The following is a 17,503-nucleotide window of genomic DNA, read 5'->3' as shown; positions in this document are numbered from 1 at the left end:
GTGCTGGAGCTGCTGCAACTGAAGAACAGAGCCGAGAGGCTGGGGCCCATGACGGAGGGGCTGGCCGCCTGCTTCAGCCGGGCCGTGGAAGCGGTACAGAAGCGGTCAGTGGAGCCCTGGACCAACATCCGGCTCGTCCTGCAGAGTGACGGGAAGTGGCTGGAGCTCCGCGCTGGCCAGATCGAGCAGACGATGCTGGTCTGGTACGACCCCCACACCGGCACCGTGCGGGAACACCGCATGGGAGCCTCGCGCTGGGGCTTCTGTCCTGCGCCTCCTAGCGCCATGGCAGAATAAACACCCTGCGACCCAGATCTTGCTCCTTTCTCCTTGTTCCGCGGATCCACTCCCTTCCCCTCCCAGGGCGAAGAATCAGGCCCCACTGCAGAGGTGCGGTTACTCAAACCCTGGCTCTGCCATAGACTCTCTGCATGACCCAAAGGCAGATTAAGGTCTCCTGGGGCCCTGGGATGGAGCAAGTGGAGCCCTGCCCCTTCCACCTATGGCCGCGCCCCCATTCCATTCCTTCTGCTTGCAGCCCCACCCACAGCCTCGCCCCTTCTACCTGCAGGGCCCAGCCCATTCTGCTCCTTCCACCTGTGGCCCCACCCATGGCCACACCCCATTCTGCCTCTTCCCCCTTCCACTCGCTCCTTTCTGCCGCCCCACTGCAGCTTCCACGCTGGAGAAGCTCTGTGCCCCCGCCATGGCCTTGGGGCCGCCGTGGGGAGTGAGAGTTCCTTCGGCCATGGGGCCACAGCGGGTGGGGGAGAGAGATTTTTCCCGAGGCCCCAAATTGGCTGGGGCCTTGCCCAAGTCAGTATGTGTCTGTAAAATGGGGAGAATGAACCTGCCTGCGTCCATTTAGACTGTAGGGTTTTCAGGGCAGGGATCATCTCATGCTGATATTGGTTGCAGCCGACAGGCGCCTCTGAAATTTGTGCAACAGCAATCCTGGAGGGAGGGGAAACCATCCCAGACATTAAAAACCAGAAATCCCAGGTGAGGAGAGAGCCAGGGAAGCGGAGGATACTGGTTAATTAAAGCACGGAGGTGTGTCTGGGACACCAGAGGCACCTACGTCTGTAATTCTATCAGTGTGCCGCTTGTGTGTTCATATGGAGCTCTACTTCTCCCTTGTGCAAGTCCCCTCCCCGTGGAGCCATCCTGCAGGACCTCGGTTCCCCAGGGCTGGGTTCCTCCAGCCGGATGAACACGAACACACACACACATGCACTAAAAAAGCAAGGCTGAGCGGACCGGGTCAATCAGTACTGTCAAGCTGACCCCTTATATGCCCCTGGGCTCAATAGGCTGGGCCAAGCAGCACTTTCAGCTGCCACCCTTCTATGCCACAGGTTCAGCACGTCCCTATCCCCACTTTCACATCACAATTGTACTCATAGTAACCCTGATGAGCAAACCCCACAGTATTTTTGGGTGCCGCGGGGATCGTTAGCTTAGGTAAGAGGAACGTTGCTGCAGAGTGAATGGGGACGCGAAAAACACAAAAGAGTAAAGTTCAAAGAGAGAGAGAAGCAACCAGCTTAACCATAACAGTTATTTATTGAATAACAGTGATAACCACACAAGGAGCCTAAACCAACATAACCTACATTATTAAAGGTTAATACCTGAGGCAGAAAAGAAAACAGAGAGAGGCTTGAACTGGTCGGGGTTCCCAGGTGATGGTGGTAGCTTAGGGAGGGTCCTGAGTGCTGGAGACAGGGAGAGTCTCCAGCACAATCAGTCAGGAGAAGATGAAATCCCAGTAGAACTGATGCAGAGTTTAGATCCAGGCATCAGAACACTTACCAGCGTGTGAGGAAGGGTTTTTGTAGGGAAAAGACAAGGGTTCAAGGGAGAACACTAGATTTGTTTATGGGTAAACTGATGACTCAGGGGTTTTCTTTAGGCGAGACAATAGGAGCTGATCACTCTTGGCTATGGGCCGTGTTTCTTCCAGGGAGCTCACAATGCAATTAGGCGGATTCAGTATTTTGGATATCAATCGAGGATTTAGTACTAGAATTGGTCTGATAACTGCTGAGCAGGGTGTGTGCAGGCGGGTTCATTAACATATGGAGCACAGATCCCCCATGATGCAGTGCTTCCCTGCTTTTCTGGTCCCAGAGTTCCGTGCGGTTCTTGGGTTGGAATCTCTGCTCTCCATTCTCTATGCTAATGGAGCTGTCTCCCTGTCCCATCTTCCATGCAGCGGAGGCCAGGGGAGTTCTCTCTGCTCTCCATTCTCTATGCTAATGGAGATGTCTTAATCTTGTCACCCTTGTCAGGAGGGATCTCGGTGCAGGGCCGCCCTTACCCATATGCAAAGTACACAGCTGCGTAGGGCACCAGGAAATTTGGGGCTGCTTCAGCCCCTGCCCTGCCCCTGCTCCACCCCAGCCCCAGCCCCACTCCCCTCCCCTAAGGAGTGCGGGAGGGCTGGGCTTGCACTCACCGGTAGCGGGAAGTGCAGCGACCCGGCCCCAGCTGCGCTGCTGGGGGGTGGTTCCCCCCAAGCCAGCCCTGCCCCCTCCCATGGAGGCCTAGGGCCCGCCCCTCCCCACAGCGGAGGCCTGGGGCCAGCCCCCCCACAGAGGCCTGGGGCCTCACATCCCCCCCACGGGGGGGGCTGCGTAGGATCGCTAAGGACGGCCCTGTCTAGGTGTGTCTCCCAATGCCCTTCACTGCTCTCTGCAAGTCTTTTCTTTGATCGGTTTTGGTTCAAGCAGAGACTGGTTGGGGGAGGGGCTGTTTCATGAGTCAGACAGGCTGGATACTGCACCCTAGTTCCCCAAGAACACAGAGCTGCCTGGTATTACTTTAATCTCTGCTCCGTGCACCAGTCCCCAACGCTCTGAACACAGCTCAGGAGACTTGAGTATTAAGAACATCAGAATGGCCACACTGGGTCAGACCAAAGGTCCATCTAGCCCAGTGTCCTGTCCGCTGACAATGGCCAGTGCCAGGTGCCCCATAGAGAATGAAGAGAACAGGGAATCATCAAGTGATCCAGCCCCTGTCGCTAATTCCCAGCTTCTCACAAACAGAGGTAGGGACACCATCCCTGCCCATCCTGGCTAATAGCCATTGATGGACCTACCCTCCATGAACGTTATCTAGTTCTTTTTTGAACCCTGTTATAGTCTTGGCCTTCACAACATCCTCTGGCAAGGAGTTCCACAGGTTGACTGTGTGTTGTGTGAAGAAATACTTTCTTGTATTTGTTTTAAGCCTGCTGTCTATTAATTTCATTGGGTGACCCCTAGTTTTTGAGATAGGAAAAGGAATAAATAATGAGAAGGAGTAAATATTCTCTCCTGGGTTGGACTAGTGAGGGCTGGGAGCCAGGACTCCTGGGGTCTATCTCCAGCTCTGGGAGGTGAGTGGGTTAGAGCAGTGGGGGTTGAGCTAGGGCTTCTGGGTTCTAGCCCTGGCACTGGGAGGGGTACAGGGTTCTTCCCCCTGATCTGTGCCTCAGTTTCCCCTTCTGGACCATGGGAACAATCCTGTTTATCCACTGTGTGTGTGTGTGTGTGTGTGTGAGCAGTTTCTCATGCTCACTTGACAGTTTCAGGGGAAAGCGACAAAGACCTGGGGGTGGTGGTGTTGCTCCATCCTGCTTGCACCGGAGCCAGGCCCAAAGTCCCTGGGAGCTGAAAGTCAATAGTAGCTGGGAGCTGTGTACATGAGGCAAACAAGCTGGCGTCCCAGCCGTGGGAAGGCTGGACTAGGGTATGGGGGAAGGAGCTGGCATCCATAGGCGAGGAGCCCAGCTGAGCATTACAAAGGGACCAGAGCTGCTGGGGGAATGGGACGCATCATCTGACTTTGCGCCTCTTCAGCTGCCCCCCGCCCGACTCCTCTCAGTTTTTCTATCACCGACCGCGTAAAGGCTACGGGACAGATTCCCCATGGGAGTACATTGCCCCAGATTCACTGACCTTGAACTCATAGACTTTAAGGTCAGAAGGTACGGGCAGCACGTGAACCCCCTTTTTGGGGAGGCTGGGTCCCTGGCCCTGCCCCTTTCACCTGAGGCCCCAGCCGCTCTGACCCCCGGGCTACCGGCTGGTCTGAGCACCGTCCGGACCTCCAAGACACAGGCCCAAGAGTGGAGCAGGGGCGTGGCCACAGCCTGTGTCCTGATCATCTCGTCTGACCTCCTGGCCATCGCCGGCCACAGAACCTCCCCCACCCACTCCTGTGATAGACCCTAATCTTTGGCTCAGTTCCTGGCATCCTCAAATCCTGACTGAAAGGCTTCAAGTGGCAAAGAATCCACCACTGACGTGGGTTTAAACCTGCGAGTGACCCGCCCTTCAGGCTGCAGAGGGAGGCGGCAATGTACACAAGGTGGCAAACTGGCCCAGCATTTCTAGCATCAGCCTCTGGCTAGCGGGCATCGGATCTGTGGGAGCTTGGCTCTCTGTCAGTTGCTAGATGGGTCAACTGGTCTGATCTAGGGAGGCGGGATACCGAGCTAGATGGGCCTATGGGTCTGAACCAGGATGGGGGAGGATATCAGGGTGGTGTGAGGGGAGATGGGGGTGGATGTGCCCCTGGTTCTGATCTGGGGCAAAAGGGAGGTGGGGAAATACTGAGCTAGATGGGCTTATGGGTATGATGTGGGAGGCAGGATACCGGGCTAGATGGGCCTATGGGTTTGATCCAGGGTGGCAGGGAGGAGGGGGTGATACCAGATTGATTGGTCCGTTGATCTAGGGTGGCATGGGACCAGGATGCTGGGCTGGCTGGGCCTAACCCAGGGGGAGCCAAAACCCATATATTTCCCACCTTGTCACCTAGGGGAAGGGGATCGAACAGCTGATCTGGCCCCAGAACCTGGGAGCAAATTGATTGCCGACCTCCATCGGGACCGAACTCAGCAGAGGGCGCACGTTCCCCGCCCGAGACACCACAGCCCCCAGGGAGGGAGCCCCATGGAAGACGTGGTTAACTGCAGTGAACACCTGAGCCAGGCCGACGTGCTGAGGAAGAAGAACGAGCTGGAGGCAAAGGGGCTGGTGACGGAGGGGCTGGCTGCCTGCTTCAGCCGGGCCATGGAGCTGCTGAAGAGCCGCCAACCTGTCTGGATGTGGCTGGGTCAGGGTGGCAGGCTCATCTTGCAGAGCGACGGGTGCTGGGTGGAGTTCAGGATGGGAAATGCCCAGCCGTCACCGATCCTGCTGGTGTGGTACGACCCCCACAGGAAGGAGGTTCAGGTCTCCCCACCCTAAGAGAGGAGGGGATCAGTCCACCCCTCAGCCCTGTCGCCTCTCTGTGCTGAATAAAGGCCCTTGGGGGGCTTGAATCTGGCCATTGCTTCTTGGTGTTGTGTATTGTAGCGCTCCCCTGCAGCACAGCGCCCCCAGTGCATTGGGGTCAGTACTGACTGCCAGGGGAGAAAGCCCCCTACCGAGTCTCCCATCCCAGTCACTGAGCACAGCGCCCCCTGGTGCCATTGGGGTCAGTACTAATTGCAATGGGAGAGTGCCCCCTACTGAGTCCCTGCAGCACAGCACCCCTGGTGCATTGGGGTCAGTACTGACTGCCAGGGGAGAGCGCCCCCTACTCAGCCTCCCACCCCAGTCCCTGCAGCACAGCGCCCCCTGGTGCCATTGGGGTCAGTACTAATTGCAATGGGAGCGCGCCCCCTACTGAGTCCCTGCAGCACAGTGCCCCCTGGTGCATTGGGGTCAGTACTGACTGCCAGGGGAGAGCGTCCCCTACTGAGCCGCCCATCCCACTTCTTGCAGCACTGCACCCCCGGGTGCCATTGGGGTCAGTACTAATTGCAGTGGGAGAGTGCCCCCTACTGAGTCCCTGCAGCACAGCGCCCCCTGGTGCATTGGGGTCAGTACTGACTGCCAGGGGAGCGAGCCCCCTACTCAGCCTCCCACCCCAGTCCCTGCAGCACAGCGCCCCCTGGTGCCATTGGGGTCAGTACTAATTGCAATGGGAGCGCGCCCCCTACTGAGTCCCTGCAGCACAGCGCCCCCTGGTGCATTGGGGTCAGTGGTGCCCTGGAAGGGATAGTACCCCAGATCTCTCCCATCCCCTTGCCTGAGGCAAGTACATTCCAGATTCTCTCCCTCAGCCTCAGTACATCCCATTCAGCAGCACTACCCTCAGCAGAGCCAGGAACAGCTGGGAGCAGGCCAGGCCAACCAAGGGCACATGGTGGGACTGGTGGTTCACCTGGAAGTGTGGCAGGGGAGAGAATTTGTGGCAGAGGGGAGCTGGGTGGAAAGCATGAATCAGCCACAGCGTGTGTGAGAGGACAGGAGTATGAGCCTTAAGGGCAGTATCTTGCAGCAAGGAGTACCACACGTTAACAGCACCTGCATTGCACAGGACCGTGTTAACTTCCAGGATGGGGAAGGGATCTCTGACTCAGGTCCCAGGGGCAGAGCCCTAGTGGGTGAGTTTCCCCGCACAGAGCTTCACAACTTCTACCCGTGCATAGATACAAAAAGCACTCTCACAAAGCACACACAGCGCCCCTCACACACACACACACACACACACACACACACACACACACACACACACTCCCCCCTGCTCAGGAGCAGCTAATCAACCTCAAACACCAGGGTTCTGTCTCCAGACTAAACATAAGAATGGCCACACTGGGTCAGACCAAAGGTCCATCTAGCCCAGTGTCCTGTCTGCTGACAGTGGCCCCAGAGGGAATGAACAGAACAGGTGATCATCAAGTGATCCTTTCCCCTGAATATACTTTAATGCACCAGGGGTGGAGGAATTGCAGAGGGAGGGTCAATCCATGGATTCCCAGGGGGTTTATTAGCAGGATCCTCGTTAATGAATTGGCAGGCGCTAACAGGAACTGGATGCTCTTGTCTGCAGGGAGGGTTCTCCCACTTCAGGGGATTGTAATTGCTCAGCTCTTCATTCACGCCCCCCCCAGGCTGGGCACGTCTGCTCCTGCGGGACACACAGCGAGTGAGGTTAACAGCAGCGGGGATGAGCTCAGACTATGCAGCATCTGGTCTAGTTGCAAATGGGAGGGGAGACCTGCAGGGGAAACCAGGCGCTGCACGGGCTCAGTATGGGACGCTCGCCCCCTACAGTCAGTGCTAATCCCTGTGCACTAGGGGGCGCTTTGCTGCAGAGAGCGGCGGGGGGGCTCAGAAGGGGGCTGTCCCTGCACAGTCAGTGCTTCCCCCAATGCTACATCGTAGCAGTAGGGGATGCTGAGGAGTTCCTGTGTCTCTCAGCATCTGTGAACCCCGGTGTCCAATGTGCAAGGGTCTGTTCCGCCTCCCAGAAGAGGCCCCTGGCACATAGGAGTCCCAGTGGATGTTGGATTCTCCTTCCCTCCCTGTGCTACACAGTTACACAGCGGCCGCACCCCTCCCCAGTCAGCTGTTTTTCTTTCTTTCATTGCCTCTTTTCTCTTCAGTGACATTACGGGCCACCTGCCTCCAGTTCCCTCTGTCACTGGATCCATCCCTCCACCCCCCCTCCCCTCAACCTGCTGGGAATCCCCCTCTGAGCTCAAGCCTTCTCCGCTGGAATGGGGGCACATGGGGTTGGGCTGATACAGGAAACATGGGTGTCATTGTCCTCCTGGAGGGGCCGAGCAAGTGAAGATGGGTCAGAACCTGTGGCTTCCCACAGCAGATGGGTTCTGGAGTTCCCAGGGGATGCGAGAACTACCCCAGGCAGGAGCATGGGGCATCTCTAGGAGGCCAGAAAATCCCACGGAGATGAGAATGTGTTCCAGGGTCCTAGTGGTACCCCCAGCTCCTATCCAGCCCCAGGGGTGGGGGATTGCCTGGCTCAGAGGGAGAGGGACATGGGGCCTTTCCACTCTAGGGCTGCTGTCTCTCACCTCACTGATGCTCACCTTTGGGATTCAGCTTCTCTGCAAGCTGTGATGCCATGATGCTGCAGCGTTGATTGAGGGGCAGCTCCGCAACCTCAGACGACTCTAGTCTGATGCGGAAGAAGTTCTGTTTTATGGGGTCGTAGAGGGGCCACTTCTCTCTCTTGCTCTCCACCCCTGTGGGGATCCTAGTGAGAAATTCAATGGAGCACACAGAGTTAGTACCCGGGCTTGGCAGGGACGGGAACATGCTGCAGCCAGAGTCTGTCTCCTGTAGGCAGGGGTCATTAGGAGCCAATTTGCAAAGTTTGGCCCCTTTCCAAAATGGCTGCCATCCCCTATTGTTCCCAATGAGAGTGAAGCCAGAGTCTGCCTTCAGTTAAGATGACTGCTTCCACCTGTTCTCCTTATGTGGGATGATGTTACAGGTTGCCCTTTATAAAGATGGCAGCAACCTCCCATTGATCTTGATGACATTGAAGCCACAGGCTGCCATGAGTCATGATGGCTGCTGTTGGCCTACAACCTCCTTTCTAAAGAGAGAATGCCCCTAGGAAAGATGGCCACTGTTTCCCTCTGTTTCCAATGGGACTGAAGCCAGGCTTCCCTCAGGGAATATGGGCTGAAAGACATAGGAAGGGACAGTGTGGGGGTCTGAACAATATGGATGAAGGCGACAGAGGACACTGCAGTGTTAGTGCTCATGGGACCACAGATAGGAGGGTCTAAACTGGAAGGCAGTCTGAAGCCACCATTTGCCCTCACTTAAGATGGCCTCTCTCACGTGTCCTTCCAAACAGGATGATGTCACGTGCTGCCCTAACTAAAAATGGCCACCATCTCCCACCGCGCTCAGTGAAATTGTTGCCACAAGCTGCCCTGAGTTGGCTGCCATTTCACTACAGCCCTATAATTACCCAGTTCATCCCATTTACCCTTTTTATAAATTGGTACAACATTTGCTATCATCCAGTCTTCTGGAACTTTCCTGCTGCTTCAAGATGGAATGAAAATCAGCTAGACAGGCCAGCAAGCTCCTCAGCCAGCTCTTTTAAAACACTTGGGTGTAAGTTATCTGGTCCTGCTGATTTAGAAATGTCTAAGTTTAGTAGCCTCTGTTTAACATCCTCCCAAGACTCTAGTGGAGTAGAAAGAGTGTTATCATCCCCATGCAATGAGAATATATCATCTGAATTATTTATTGAACATGGCTACCTTTTCTGCATTACTACTGATAATTCTGGAGTTTCCACCTAATAATGAATGGAACAATCCCACTGTCAGGATTCTTTTTTTTTCTAATATATTCAAATAACTCCTTATTGTCCCCAATTCTGCTGGCCGTAGATTTCTCAAAGTCTCTTTGCTTCCCTTATCAGTTTTCTACAATTCCCAATGTCTGATTTATATTCATTACTATCAACCTTCCCTTTATTCCATGTATTGGATATTATTTTTTAAATTTTCCCAACTGCCTTCACTTCCCTAATCTGAGAATCAGTGGTTCCAAGCTGGATGGTTAGGACTAGAATAGGGAATTTTGAAGATTTTTTTTTTTGAGATTTTGCTTGCTTATTTTTAGAGCAAGGGAGTATGGCTTCTTATCTATCCCATGGTGTATGCTTAAAAGTTATGTTGCCACAGTTATCTCAGTCAGAGATGTGAAAAAAACCACATACCTGACTGCCATTGTTGAGCTGATCTAACCCTTAAGTTGATGGACAGATGCTTTTTCTCAATGTAGCTCCTGATTTTTGGGCAGGTGATGTTCCTCCGTTGCTGGAGCAACAACTTTTGCTGCTGCAGGCTGTATCGATAGGATGAGCTGACGTAGGCATGCCTGTATAGTGTTTGTAGCATGGACATCCCCTGAGTTTGTGTGGCCAGGCTTTGAGATCATTGGCTACTAGCTAAAAGCCAGGTTTCCTTGAATGAGGATGGGGGTGTTCATGGGATCACTGACATCCCGATGAGGGAAGAAGGGAATTATCTCTACCCTGGAACCAAGGGGCTCAGATTTTACCTCCCTGAAGTAAACTCAGCTATAGGTCAGGGGCTTCAACCAAAGAGATTATCTATTGTTCAAAGGGAACCCCTTCTTCGCCATGGCATTGAGCCAGGTCTTCCTGCATGTTGTGTTCACCTGGCCAAAGAGTTACAGCTGCTCTCCTGGCCTGGGTCACAAGAGGATTCTGGGGGATTCCCTTACCCACTTCTGGCGAACTCCGCCCAGTACCGCATCACCCTGCGGCTCAGCCCCGCCTCGGCCTCCGTGTGCGTGTGGTTGGCTCCTCCCACAGACGCCAGGGTCCCAAACAGGTAGGGCAGCTCAGCGCCATGGGGCACCGCCGTCCACTCAGGCGTAGACAAGCCGCTGCTGCGGTGGGCAAAGTCGTAGGCATACACGGGACTGCCGGTCTCCACCGCTCGCCTAGCCATCTCGGCTACTGGACACACAACGAAGTAGTCACCAAGGATTTGATCCATGGCCCATCGGTACCGTGCTTCACCCTGCCCCTGCCCCTCCTGGCTGTACTGCTGTGCCAGGGCCCGGATGGCCTCTTCTGGGGCCTCTGGCACTATCATCCTCACCGCCTGCAGCAGCTCCTCCCAGCCGATGGAGCTGGCGTTCTTCAGGTTGAAGCTGGAAACAGTATAGATTACTATGTAGGAGCCTTCGTCGGCATTGATGCCGGTCAGGATGGGCATAGGCTGGCTCTGCTTAGCCTGCAGGAGTCTTGGTGGTGTATCAGGGAGAAAATCCCCATCTGCGGTTGGCACAAAGGAAAACCCCAGCTGCTTCTTGCCGCGCAAGATGGAGAACTCATATTTGGGGAACTCCCCTGCTGCCTTCCCCTGCAGGCAGCCCACCAGGGCCGTGTCATCGCTATCGGTGCAACCCAGCAGCTGGCCCAGCCTCTGGCCTCTCTTCTGGGCCTCCTCAAGGGAGCTCCAAACCCACTGTGCTGTCGGGGCGCCGCTCTGCAGCACGGCGCGGGTGAAGAGGGGCCGGCTGCCCGGGGAGAGGAGGTGGAAGCCAACGGAGGAACCGCCAGTGCACTGGCCAAAGAGCATCAAACGAGCTGGGTCCCCACCAAAGGCAGCCATGTTGTCCCACAGCCAGTGCAGCGCCAAACGCTGGTCCCACAGGCCGGCGTTCCCTGGGGCGGCTGGGGGCAGAGACAGGAAACCCAGCGCCCCCAGCCGGTAGTTCATGGAGGCCACGATCACGTTCTCGGTGGCGGCTAAGAAGCGCCCGTCATAGACATCGAGGGAGGCTGCACCAAAGGCAAAAGCCATACCATGGATCCAGACGAGGACGGGGGCCAGCTCACGGGGCCGGGGATGGGGCACCCAGATGTTGAGGAAGAGGCAGTCCTCGGACTGCGGCATTTTGGATTTCCACACATAGGTATCAGGGTAATTAGAAAATGGAGGCTGGTGGCAGGCGTTGCCGAAGCTGGTGGTCTCCAGGACGTGGCTCCAAGGCTGGTGGGGAAGCGGTTTCTGGAAGCGCAAGGCCCCCACGGGGGGCTCGGCGTAGGGGATGCCCAGGAAGGCCGTCACTGTGCCGGAGCCGGCTGGGAGGCGCTTGCCCCGGATGGGGCCGCTGGTGGTGAGCACCACGGTGCCGTCTTCATCGGAGCCAGAGCTGGGGCCCAGCAGGGAGAGGAGGAGCAGGCAGGGGAGCACAGGGAGGAGTCCCAGCATCACGGCAGCTGGAAGGGAAACCCCCCCAGAGGGAGTTACAGGGAACGGGATACGGGGTCTTTCCTCTCTAGGGGGTGCTGGCTCCCATTCAGTCTCTGCCACCTAAATCCAGACAGCAGGTGGGAGTAGGGTGACCAGACAGCAAATGTGAAAAATCGGGACAGGGGTGGGGGGTAATAGGAGCCTATATAAGAAAAAGACCCTAAAATCAGGACTGTCCCTATAAAATTGGGACATCTGGTCACCCTAGGTGGGAGCTTGCAGTATCAGCCTTGATCCCTTTTAGAAAATACAGCATCTGGTCAGTCACCCCCTGTCCTCTCAGTCCCAGCTCTGTGTCATCCCTGGCTCCCAGGCCTCCTGCTCTAATCCACTAGGCCTCACTCCCCTCCCAGAGCTGGGACTAGAACTCAGGTGTCCTAGTGCTTGAGGTTGCCTTTCACAGCATCTGCCAGAAATGTATCTCTGAGCCCTGCAGCTGTGACCCCGGGGATCTCCTTGGGCAGATGCTCTCTCGGGGATCCCTGCTGGTTCAGGCCTGTTAGGTGCCGGGAGGAGGCAGGGAATGGGCTCAGTAGTGAGAATCCACAGCATAGCCAGGAGGAAACAACCAAAGGCAGAGAAGGCAGATCAAATGCTCCTTACCTTGCTGTCCCTGGCTCTGGGACAGGAGAGGGATCTAGTGGGTTAGAGCAGGGGGGCTGGGGACCAGGACTCTTGGGTTCTATCCCCAGCTCTGGCAGGGGAGTGGGGGCTAGTGGGTTACAGCAGGGAACAGGACTCCTGGGTTCTATGCCCAGCTCTGAGAATGGGATCTGTGGAGAGGTATTAAGTGGGTAATTACCAAGAGTGATTCCAATTCTAGTTGTTATTCCACTTCCTCCTCTCCCTTCCCCCCTCTGTCCACGTCTCAGAGCCAGTGGGGCCTCGGGTAGCCCAGACTCACCTGCCCTTCGCCTTGGAACACTTGCAGCTTTGTGAGTCTCGCTGTGTCTCACAACAGGGGCCAGTTGTTGCGGGAGTCGAGTGGATGCCTCAGATGCTGAGAATAACAGCCAGGGAGCAGCCACTGGGGGCTTATTTATCCTCAAATCTGTGACCTCGTGGGGCTCTGCACACACAGGGGGAGGGGGATCTGCAGCGTCCGGGTGGGACTGTTGGGTAGGAGCCAAAGGCTTTGGAAACAGACATCAGTTAGGTAAATAGCCTGAGATGTCTGGGAACAGAAGGGCTGCGGGCGTTGAACCTCTGGTGTGGGGCAGCCGATAACAACCATATACCGGCCGTTCCAATTCATCTGCCCAGCACTGAGAGGCAGCCACCTCTGGGGTGGGGCAGCTGGGTACCAGGAAATGAACGGAACATCTAACGGAGATAGCAGCCAGGAAACCAGGGTTCAAACCCCAACTAGGGGAGAAAGTGCTAAGCGATGTTCAGAGCGGGTCCAGTGATTTGGCTATTTCTCATATGCAAGCTGGCACTTGCTGCAGCATAGCGCTGTGCCGGGGTATTGGGGTCAGCCCTGATTGAGACGGGGACCCCCCCATTGTACTCCCACATCACAGCACTCCCTAGCGCCGCACTGGGGCATTGGAGCCAAGGGAAGAGCGCCCCCTACTGAGTCTCCCACCCTGCAGCACTGACTGTCAGGAGCGATCCCCCCTACCCTGCTCCCTGAAGCATCTGCTGACATTCTGAGGTCTCATTTAGACATCCTGCCCTTGCGGGAACCAGCTGCGCTTGTGAGAACCGCTCCAGGCGAGATCCTGGCTCTCAGAACATGTGGTTGGGCCAAGATCATTATTGACACCTCAGGGCCTGTTTGTTCCTCCTGCGGGGGTGACCTTGAAATTGCCCTAAGTTCCCCGGGTTGCTTCTCATACTCACTTGCCAATACAGGTTGGTTATTTCTAGTTGCTTGTGTTGGTCACAAGTTGAGCACAGTTGACCTAAGTTGGGAGCGTTACCGCAGAACACCGAGTGCTTATTACTTAGGCTTGGCAGAACTCACTAGTTATTCCTTTATAATTTTGGCAGGTGATAGCAATGTCCCCTTTTAAGCTTTTTCTTCAATTTTTGTCACTTTCAGTGTAACCCACACACCTCCTGGGTGCAGGGCTCTGGCCCCTCCAGTGGCACCGAGACCTCTTAGAGATTAATGAGTTAGCTCAGAGCCATGTGACTTTTAGCTCATGCAGGAGAGGTTCACAGACTAAGCTCCCGAGTTCCCAGATTCGATCCCGCCTGCCGACAACGGGGGTCCGTTGGTGTTGCGTCAGTTTTCGTAGTTGTGTGAAATTAGTGGGGAGAGGTCAGACACTTCTTTAATGGCAGGTGAGATTCCAAAAGTGAACATTTTATAATCTGTTAAAACATGAATTGTCAACCTCACATCTCAGAAGACACAAAGTCAATAGCATTAAGCCCCCAACCTTTTTCATCTGGCAGGCGGCAGACGAGCGTCTGCTGAAATGCTGCCGAAATTCAGCAGCATTTCAGCGGATGCTCGTCCACCGGCCAGTACGTGGGTGCACTCAGACGCCTTGTCGGGCACCATGGCACCACAGGCAGTGTGTTGGGGACCTCTGCATTAAGCTTAACTCCAACATATCTCCAAGCAGCATGTTCCTTCCTTTGCCTATCCATACATTTCAATTATTACTGATCGAAATATTTTTTAAATCAGCTTGCGCGTGTGCGGTGAAATCGATGATTGGCGACATTTACCGATATAGTTTAATCGTTCCAAGCCTAATGTCACTGCATAGCAACAGAGGAGGAGAAGTGATGCAGGGTGGGACACCAGAAGATCTGTGGGGGATGGGAGCCCAGGGCTAGTGTAGAAGGGGGCTGTGGGTTAGGATAGAGGCGGGGGGAGCTGAGAGCTGTGAGGGGATAGCAGGTGGCTGCGGGTCTGGAATGAGTAGATATTAGGTGAGTTGTTTCCTGGGGCTAATTTAATTTATCCCCATCCTGTATGTTCTCCTCTTGATCCAAACAAGCTGCTGGCCCTAACCCAGAATGAGCCATAGTGGCCAGCAACAGCCTTTTGATCAATAAAATTGTTTCAAAACCCCATGAAGTCTGTTAATGTTGACCATCAAGTCGGCAAGAGTACTTAAGAACCTAGCTGAAGCAATCTCTGAGCAGTTAGCAATTCTCTTTGAGAACTCCTGGAGAAGGTCCCAGAACACTGGAGGTGGGCAAACATAGTACATATCTTTAAAAGGGGAAAGAGGATCCAGGGAATTATAGACCCATCAGCCTAACTTCAACATCTGGAAAGATACTGGAACACATGATTAACCAATCAATTTGTAAGCATCTGGAGGATAATAAGGTTATAAGGAATAGCCACCATTAATTTGTCAAGAACAAATCATGACAAACCAACTTCATTTCCTTCTTTAATAGGGTTACTGACTTTGTGGATGGCAGGGAGGGAGGAGAGGGGGAAGCAGTAGAAGTGATATAGCTCAGTTTTAGTAAGGCTTTGACAAAGTTCTGCATAACATTCTGTAAGAAAACTAGGGAACTGTGATCTAGATGAAATTACTATAAAGTGGGAGAACAATTGTTTGAAAGACCATACTCAAAGAGTAGTTAACAACGGCTTGCTGTCATATTAGGAGGGTGTATCTAGTGGGATCCTGCAAGAGTCAGTCTTGGATCTGGTACTATTCAATATTTTCATTTATGGCATAATGGAGTAGAGCGTATGCTTGTAAACTTTACAGGTGACACCAAGACGGGAGGGGTTGCAAGCACTTTAGAGGTCCGGTTTAAAATTCAAAATGACCTTGACAAACTGGAGAACTGGTCTGAATTCAACAAGATGAAATTAAATAAAGACAAGTGCAGAGGATTTCACTTAGAGAGGAAAAGTCAAATGCACAACTACAAAATGGGGAATAACTGGCTAGGCGATAGTATGGTCGAAAAGAATCTGGGGGTTATAGTGGACCATGAACTGAATATGAGTCATCAATGTGATGCAGCTGCAAAAAAGAAGAATACGATTCTGGGATGTATTGACAGGAGTGCTGTATGTAAGACACAGGAGGCAATCGTCCTCCTCCACTCAGCAGTGGTGAGGCTCCAGCTCATAGACTCATAGACTCATAGACTTTAAGGTCAGAAGGGACCATTATGATCATCTAGTCTGACCTCTTGCACAACGCAGGCCACAGAATCTCACCCACCCACTCCTGTAACAAACCCCTAACCTATGTCTGAGTTATTGAAGTCCTCCAATCGTGGTCTGAAGACCTCAAGCTGCAGAGAATCCTCCAGCAAGTGACCCGTGCCCCATGTGCAGAGGAAGGCGAAAAACCTCCAGGGCCTCTGCCAATCTGCGCTGGAGGAAAATTCCTTCCCGACCCCAAATATGGTGATCAGTTAAACCCTGAGCATGTGGGCAAGACTCACCAGCCAGCACCCAGGAAAGAATTCTCTGTAGTAACTCTGTAGATCCTACCCCATCTAACATCCCATCACAGACCACTGGGCATACTTACCTGCTGATACCTGTGTCCAGTTCTGAGTTCTCCACTTTAGGAAACATGTGCAATAAGGATGATAAAAGGTTTAGAAAACCTGACCTATCAGGAAAGGTTAAAAAAACGGGGCATGTTTAGTCTTGAGAAGTGAAGACCGAGAGGGGACCTGATAACAGTCTTCCAATATGTTCAGGGGTGTTATAAAGAGGACAAGCAGCAAAGAATCCTGTGGCACCTTATAGACTAACAGACGTTTTGCAGCATGAGCTTTCGTGGGTGAATACCCACTTCGTCGGATGCAAGAGTGGAAATTTCCAGGGGCAGGTAAATATAAGCAAGCAAGAAGCAAGCTAGAGATAACGAGGTTAGATCAATCAGGGAGGATGAGGCCCTGTTCTAGCAGTTGAGGTGTGAAAACCAAGGGAGGAGAAACTGGTTCTGTAGTTGGCAAGCCATTCACAGTCTTTGTTTAATCCTAAACTGATGGTGTCAAATTTGCAAATGAAATGTGAATGGCTTGCCAACTACAGAACCAGTTTCTCCTCCCTTGGTTTTCACACCTCAACTGCTAGAACAGGGCCTCATCCTCCCTGACTGATCTAACCTCGTTATCTCTAGCTTGCTTCTTGCTTGCTTATATTTACCTGCCCCTGGAAATTTCCACTCTTGCATCCGATGAAGTGGGTATTCACCCACGAAAGCTCATGCTGCAAAACGTCTGTTAGTCTATAAGGTGCCACAGGATTCTTTGCTGCTTTTACAGAACCAGACTAACACGGCTACCTCTCTGATAAAGAGGACAGTGACCGATTGTTCTCCATGTCCACTGAAGATAGGACAAGGAGGAATGGGCTTAGTCTGCAGCCAGGGCAATTTAAGCTAGATATTAGGAAAGACTTTCCAACTCTAGGAATACTTAAGCTTCCAAGTGAGGTCATGGAGTCCCCATCATCGGAAGCTTTTAAAAACAAGTTGGGCAAACCCCTGGGTCAGGGATGGTCTAGGTTCACTTGGTCCTGCCACAGTGCAGGGGGCTGGACTTGATGACTTTTCAAGGTCCCTTCCAACCCCACATTTCTATAAGTCTATGATTAACCCATTCTGGACCAGAACCATATTTAACACAAATAAGGACCCAGAAAAATTGGTTCCAAAGACATACTGGGGACCAAAAGGATCCACATAAGACAACCAACATAGACGAACACTATGCCACGGAAGAGCTCTTCCAAACCCAACTTCAAGTTTCTGTTCCGGGCAATAAGCACCTTTGTTGATAGAATGGCACAGAACGCTCGGTTCCAAAGAGACACCGGACTAAAATGATACAGAAAGTACAACAAACTGAGAATAACGCTATGCCATAGAAAACTGCTTCAAAACATACCATCAATCACCTGCCCTGTCAATAAACAGCTTTATTGATAAAATCGCCAAG

The 17,503-nt window shown here is 53.4% G+C and overlaps 1 protein-coding gene across 1 annotated transcript; it reads right to left on the bottom strand.

Annotated features, from left to right (window-relative positions):
- Positions 1 to 6,740: 6,740 nt before the first annotated feature.
- Positions 6,741 to 12,592, bottom strand: LOC123346191 (acetylcholinesterase-like). The gene is made up of 4 exons (XM_044983448.1): positions 12,513 to 12,592; positions 10,065 to 11,574; positions 7,877 to 8,043; positions 6,741 to 6,951 (listed from the first exon to the last, which is right to left on the bottom strand). Exons 2-4 carry the CDS (start codon positions 11,564 to 11,566, stop codon positions 6,920 to 6,922), a joined length of 1,701 nt encoding a protein of 566 aa, XP_044839383.1. The 5' UTR covers positions 11,567 to 11,574; positions 12,513 to 12,592; the 3' UTR covers positions 6,741 to 6,919.
- Between the last annotated feature and the right edge of the window lie 4,911 nt (positions 12,593 to 17,503).

The sequence above is a fragment of the Mauremys mutica genome, chromosome 12 (genome assembly GCF_020497125.1).
Source record: "Mauremys mutica isolate MM-2020 ecotype Southern chromosome 12, ASM2049712v1, whole genome shotgun sequence".
Taxonomy (NCBI): Eukaryota; Metazoa; Chordata; order Testudines; family Geoemydidae; genus Mauremys; species Mauremys mutica.
This window is presented reverse-complemented; position numbering and strand designations above follow the sequence as displayed.

Bases quoted from the DNA above. Each gene is read 5' to 3' on its own strand.
- LOC123346191 (XM_044983448.1), bottom strand. From the start codon at position 11,566: ATGCTGGGACTCCTCCCTGTGCTCCCCTGCCTGCTCCTCCTCTCCCTG. The intron at 8,044-10,064 runs GTAAGGGAATCC...ATTTCTCACTAG, and splicing joins GCGGAGTTCGCCAGAAGTGG to GATCCCCACAGGGGTGGAGA. The intron at 6,952-7,876 runs GTGAGCATCAGT...TGTGTCCCGCAG, and splicing joins AGAGAAGCTGAATCCCAAAG to GAGCAGACGTGCCCAGCCTG.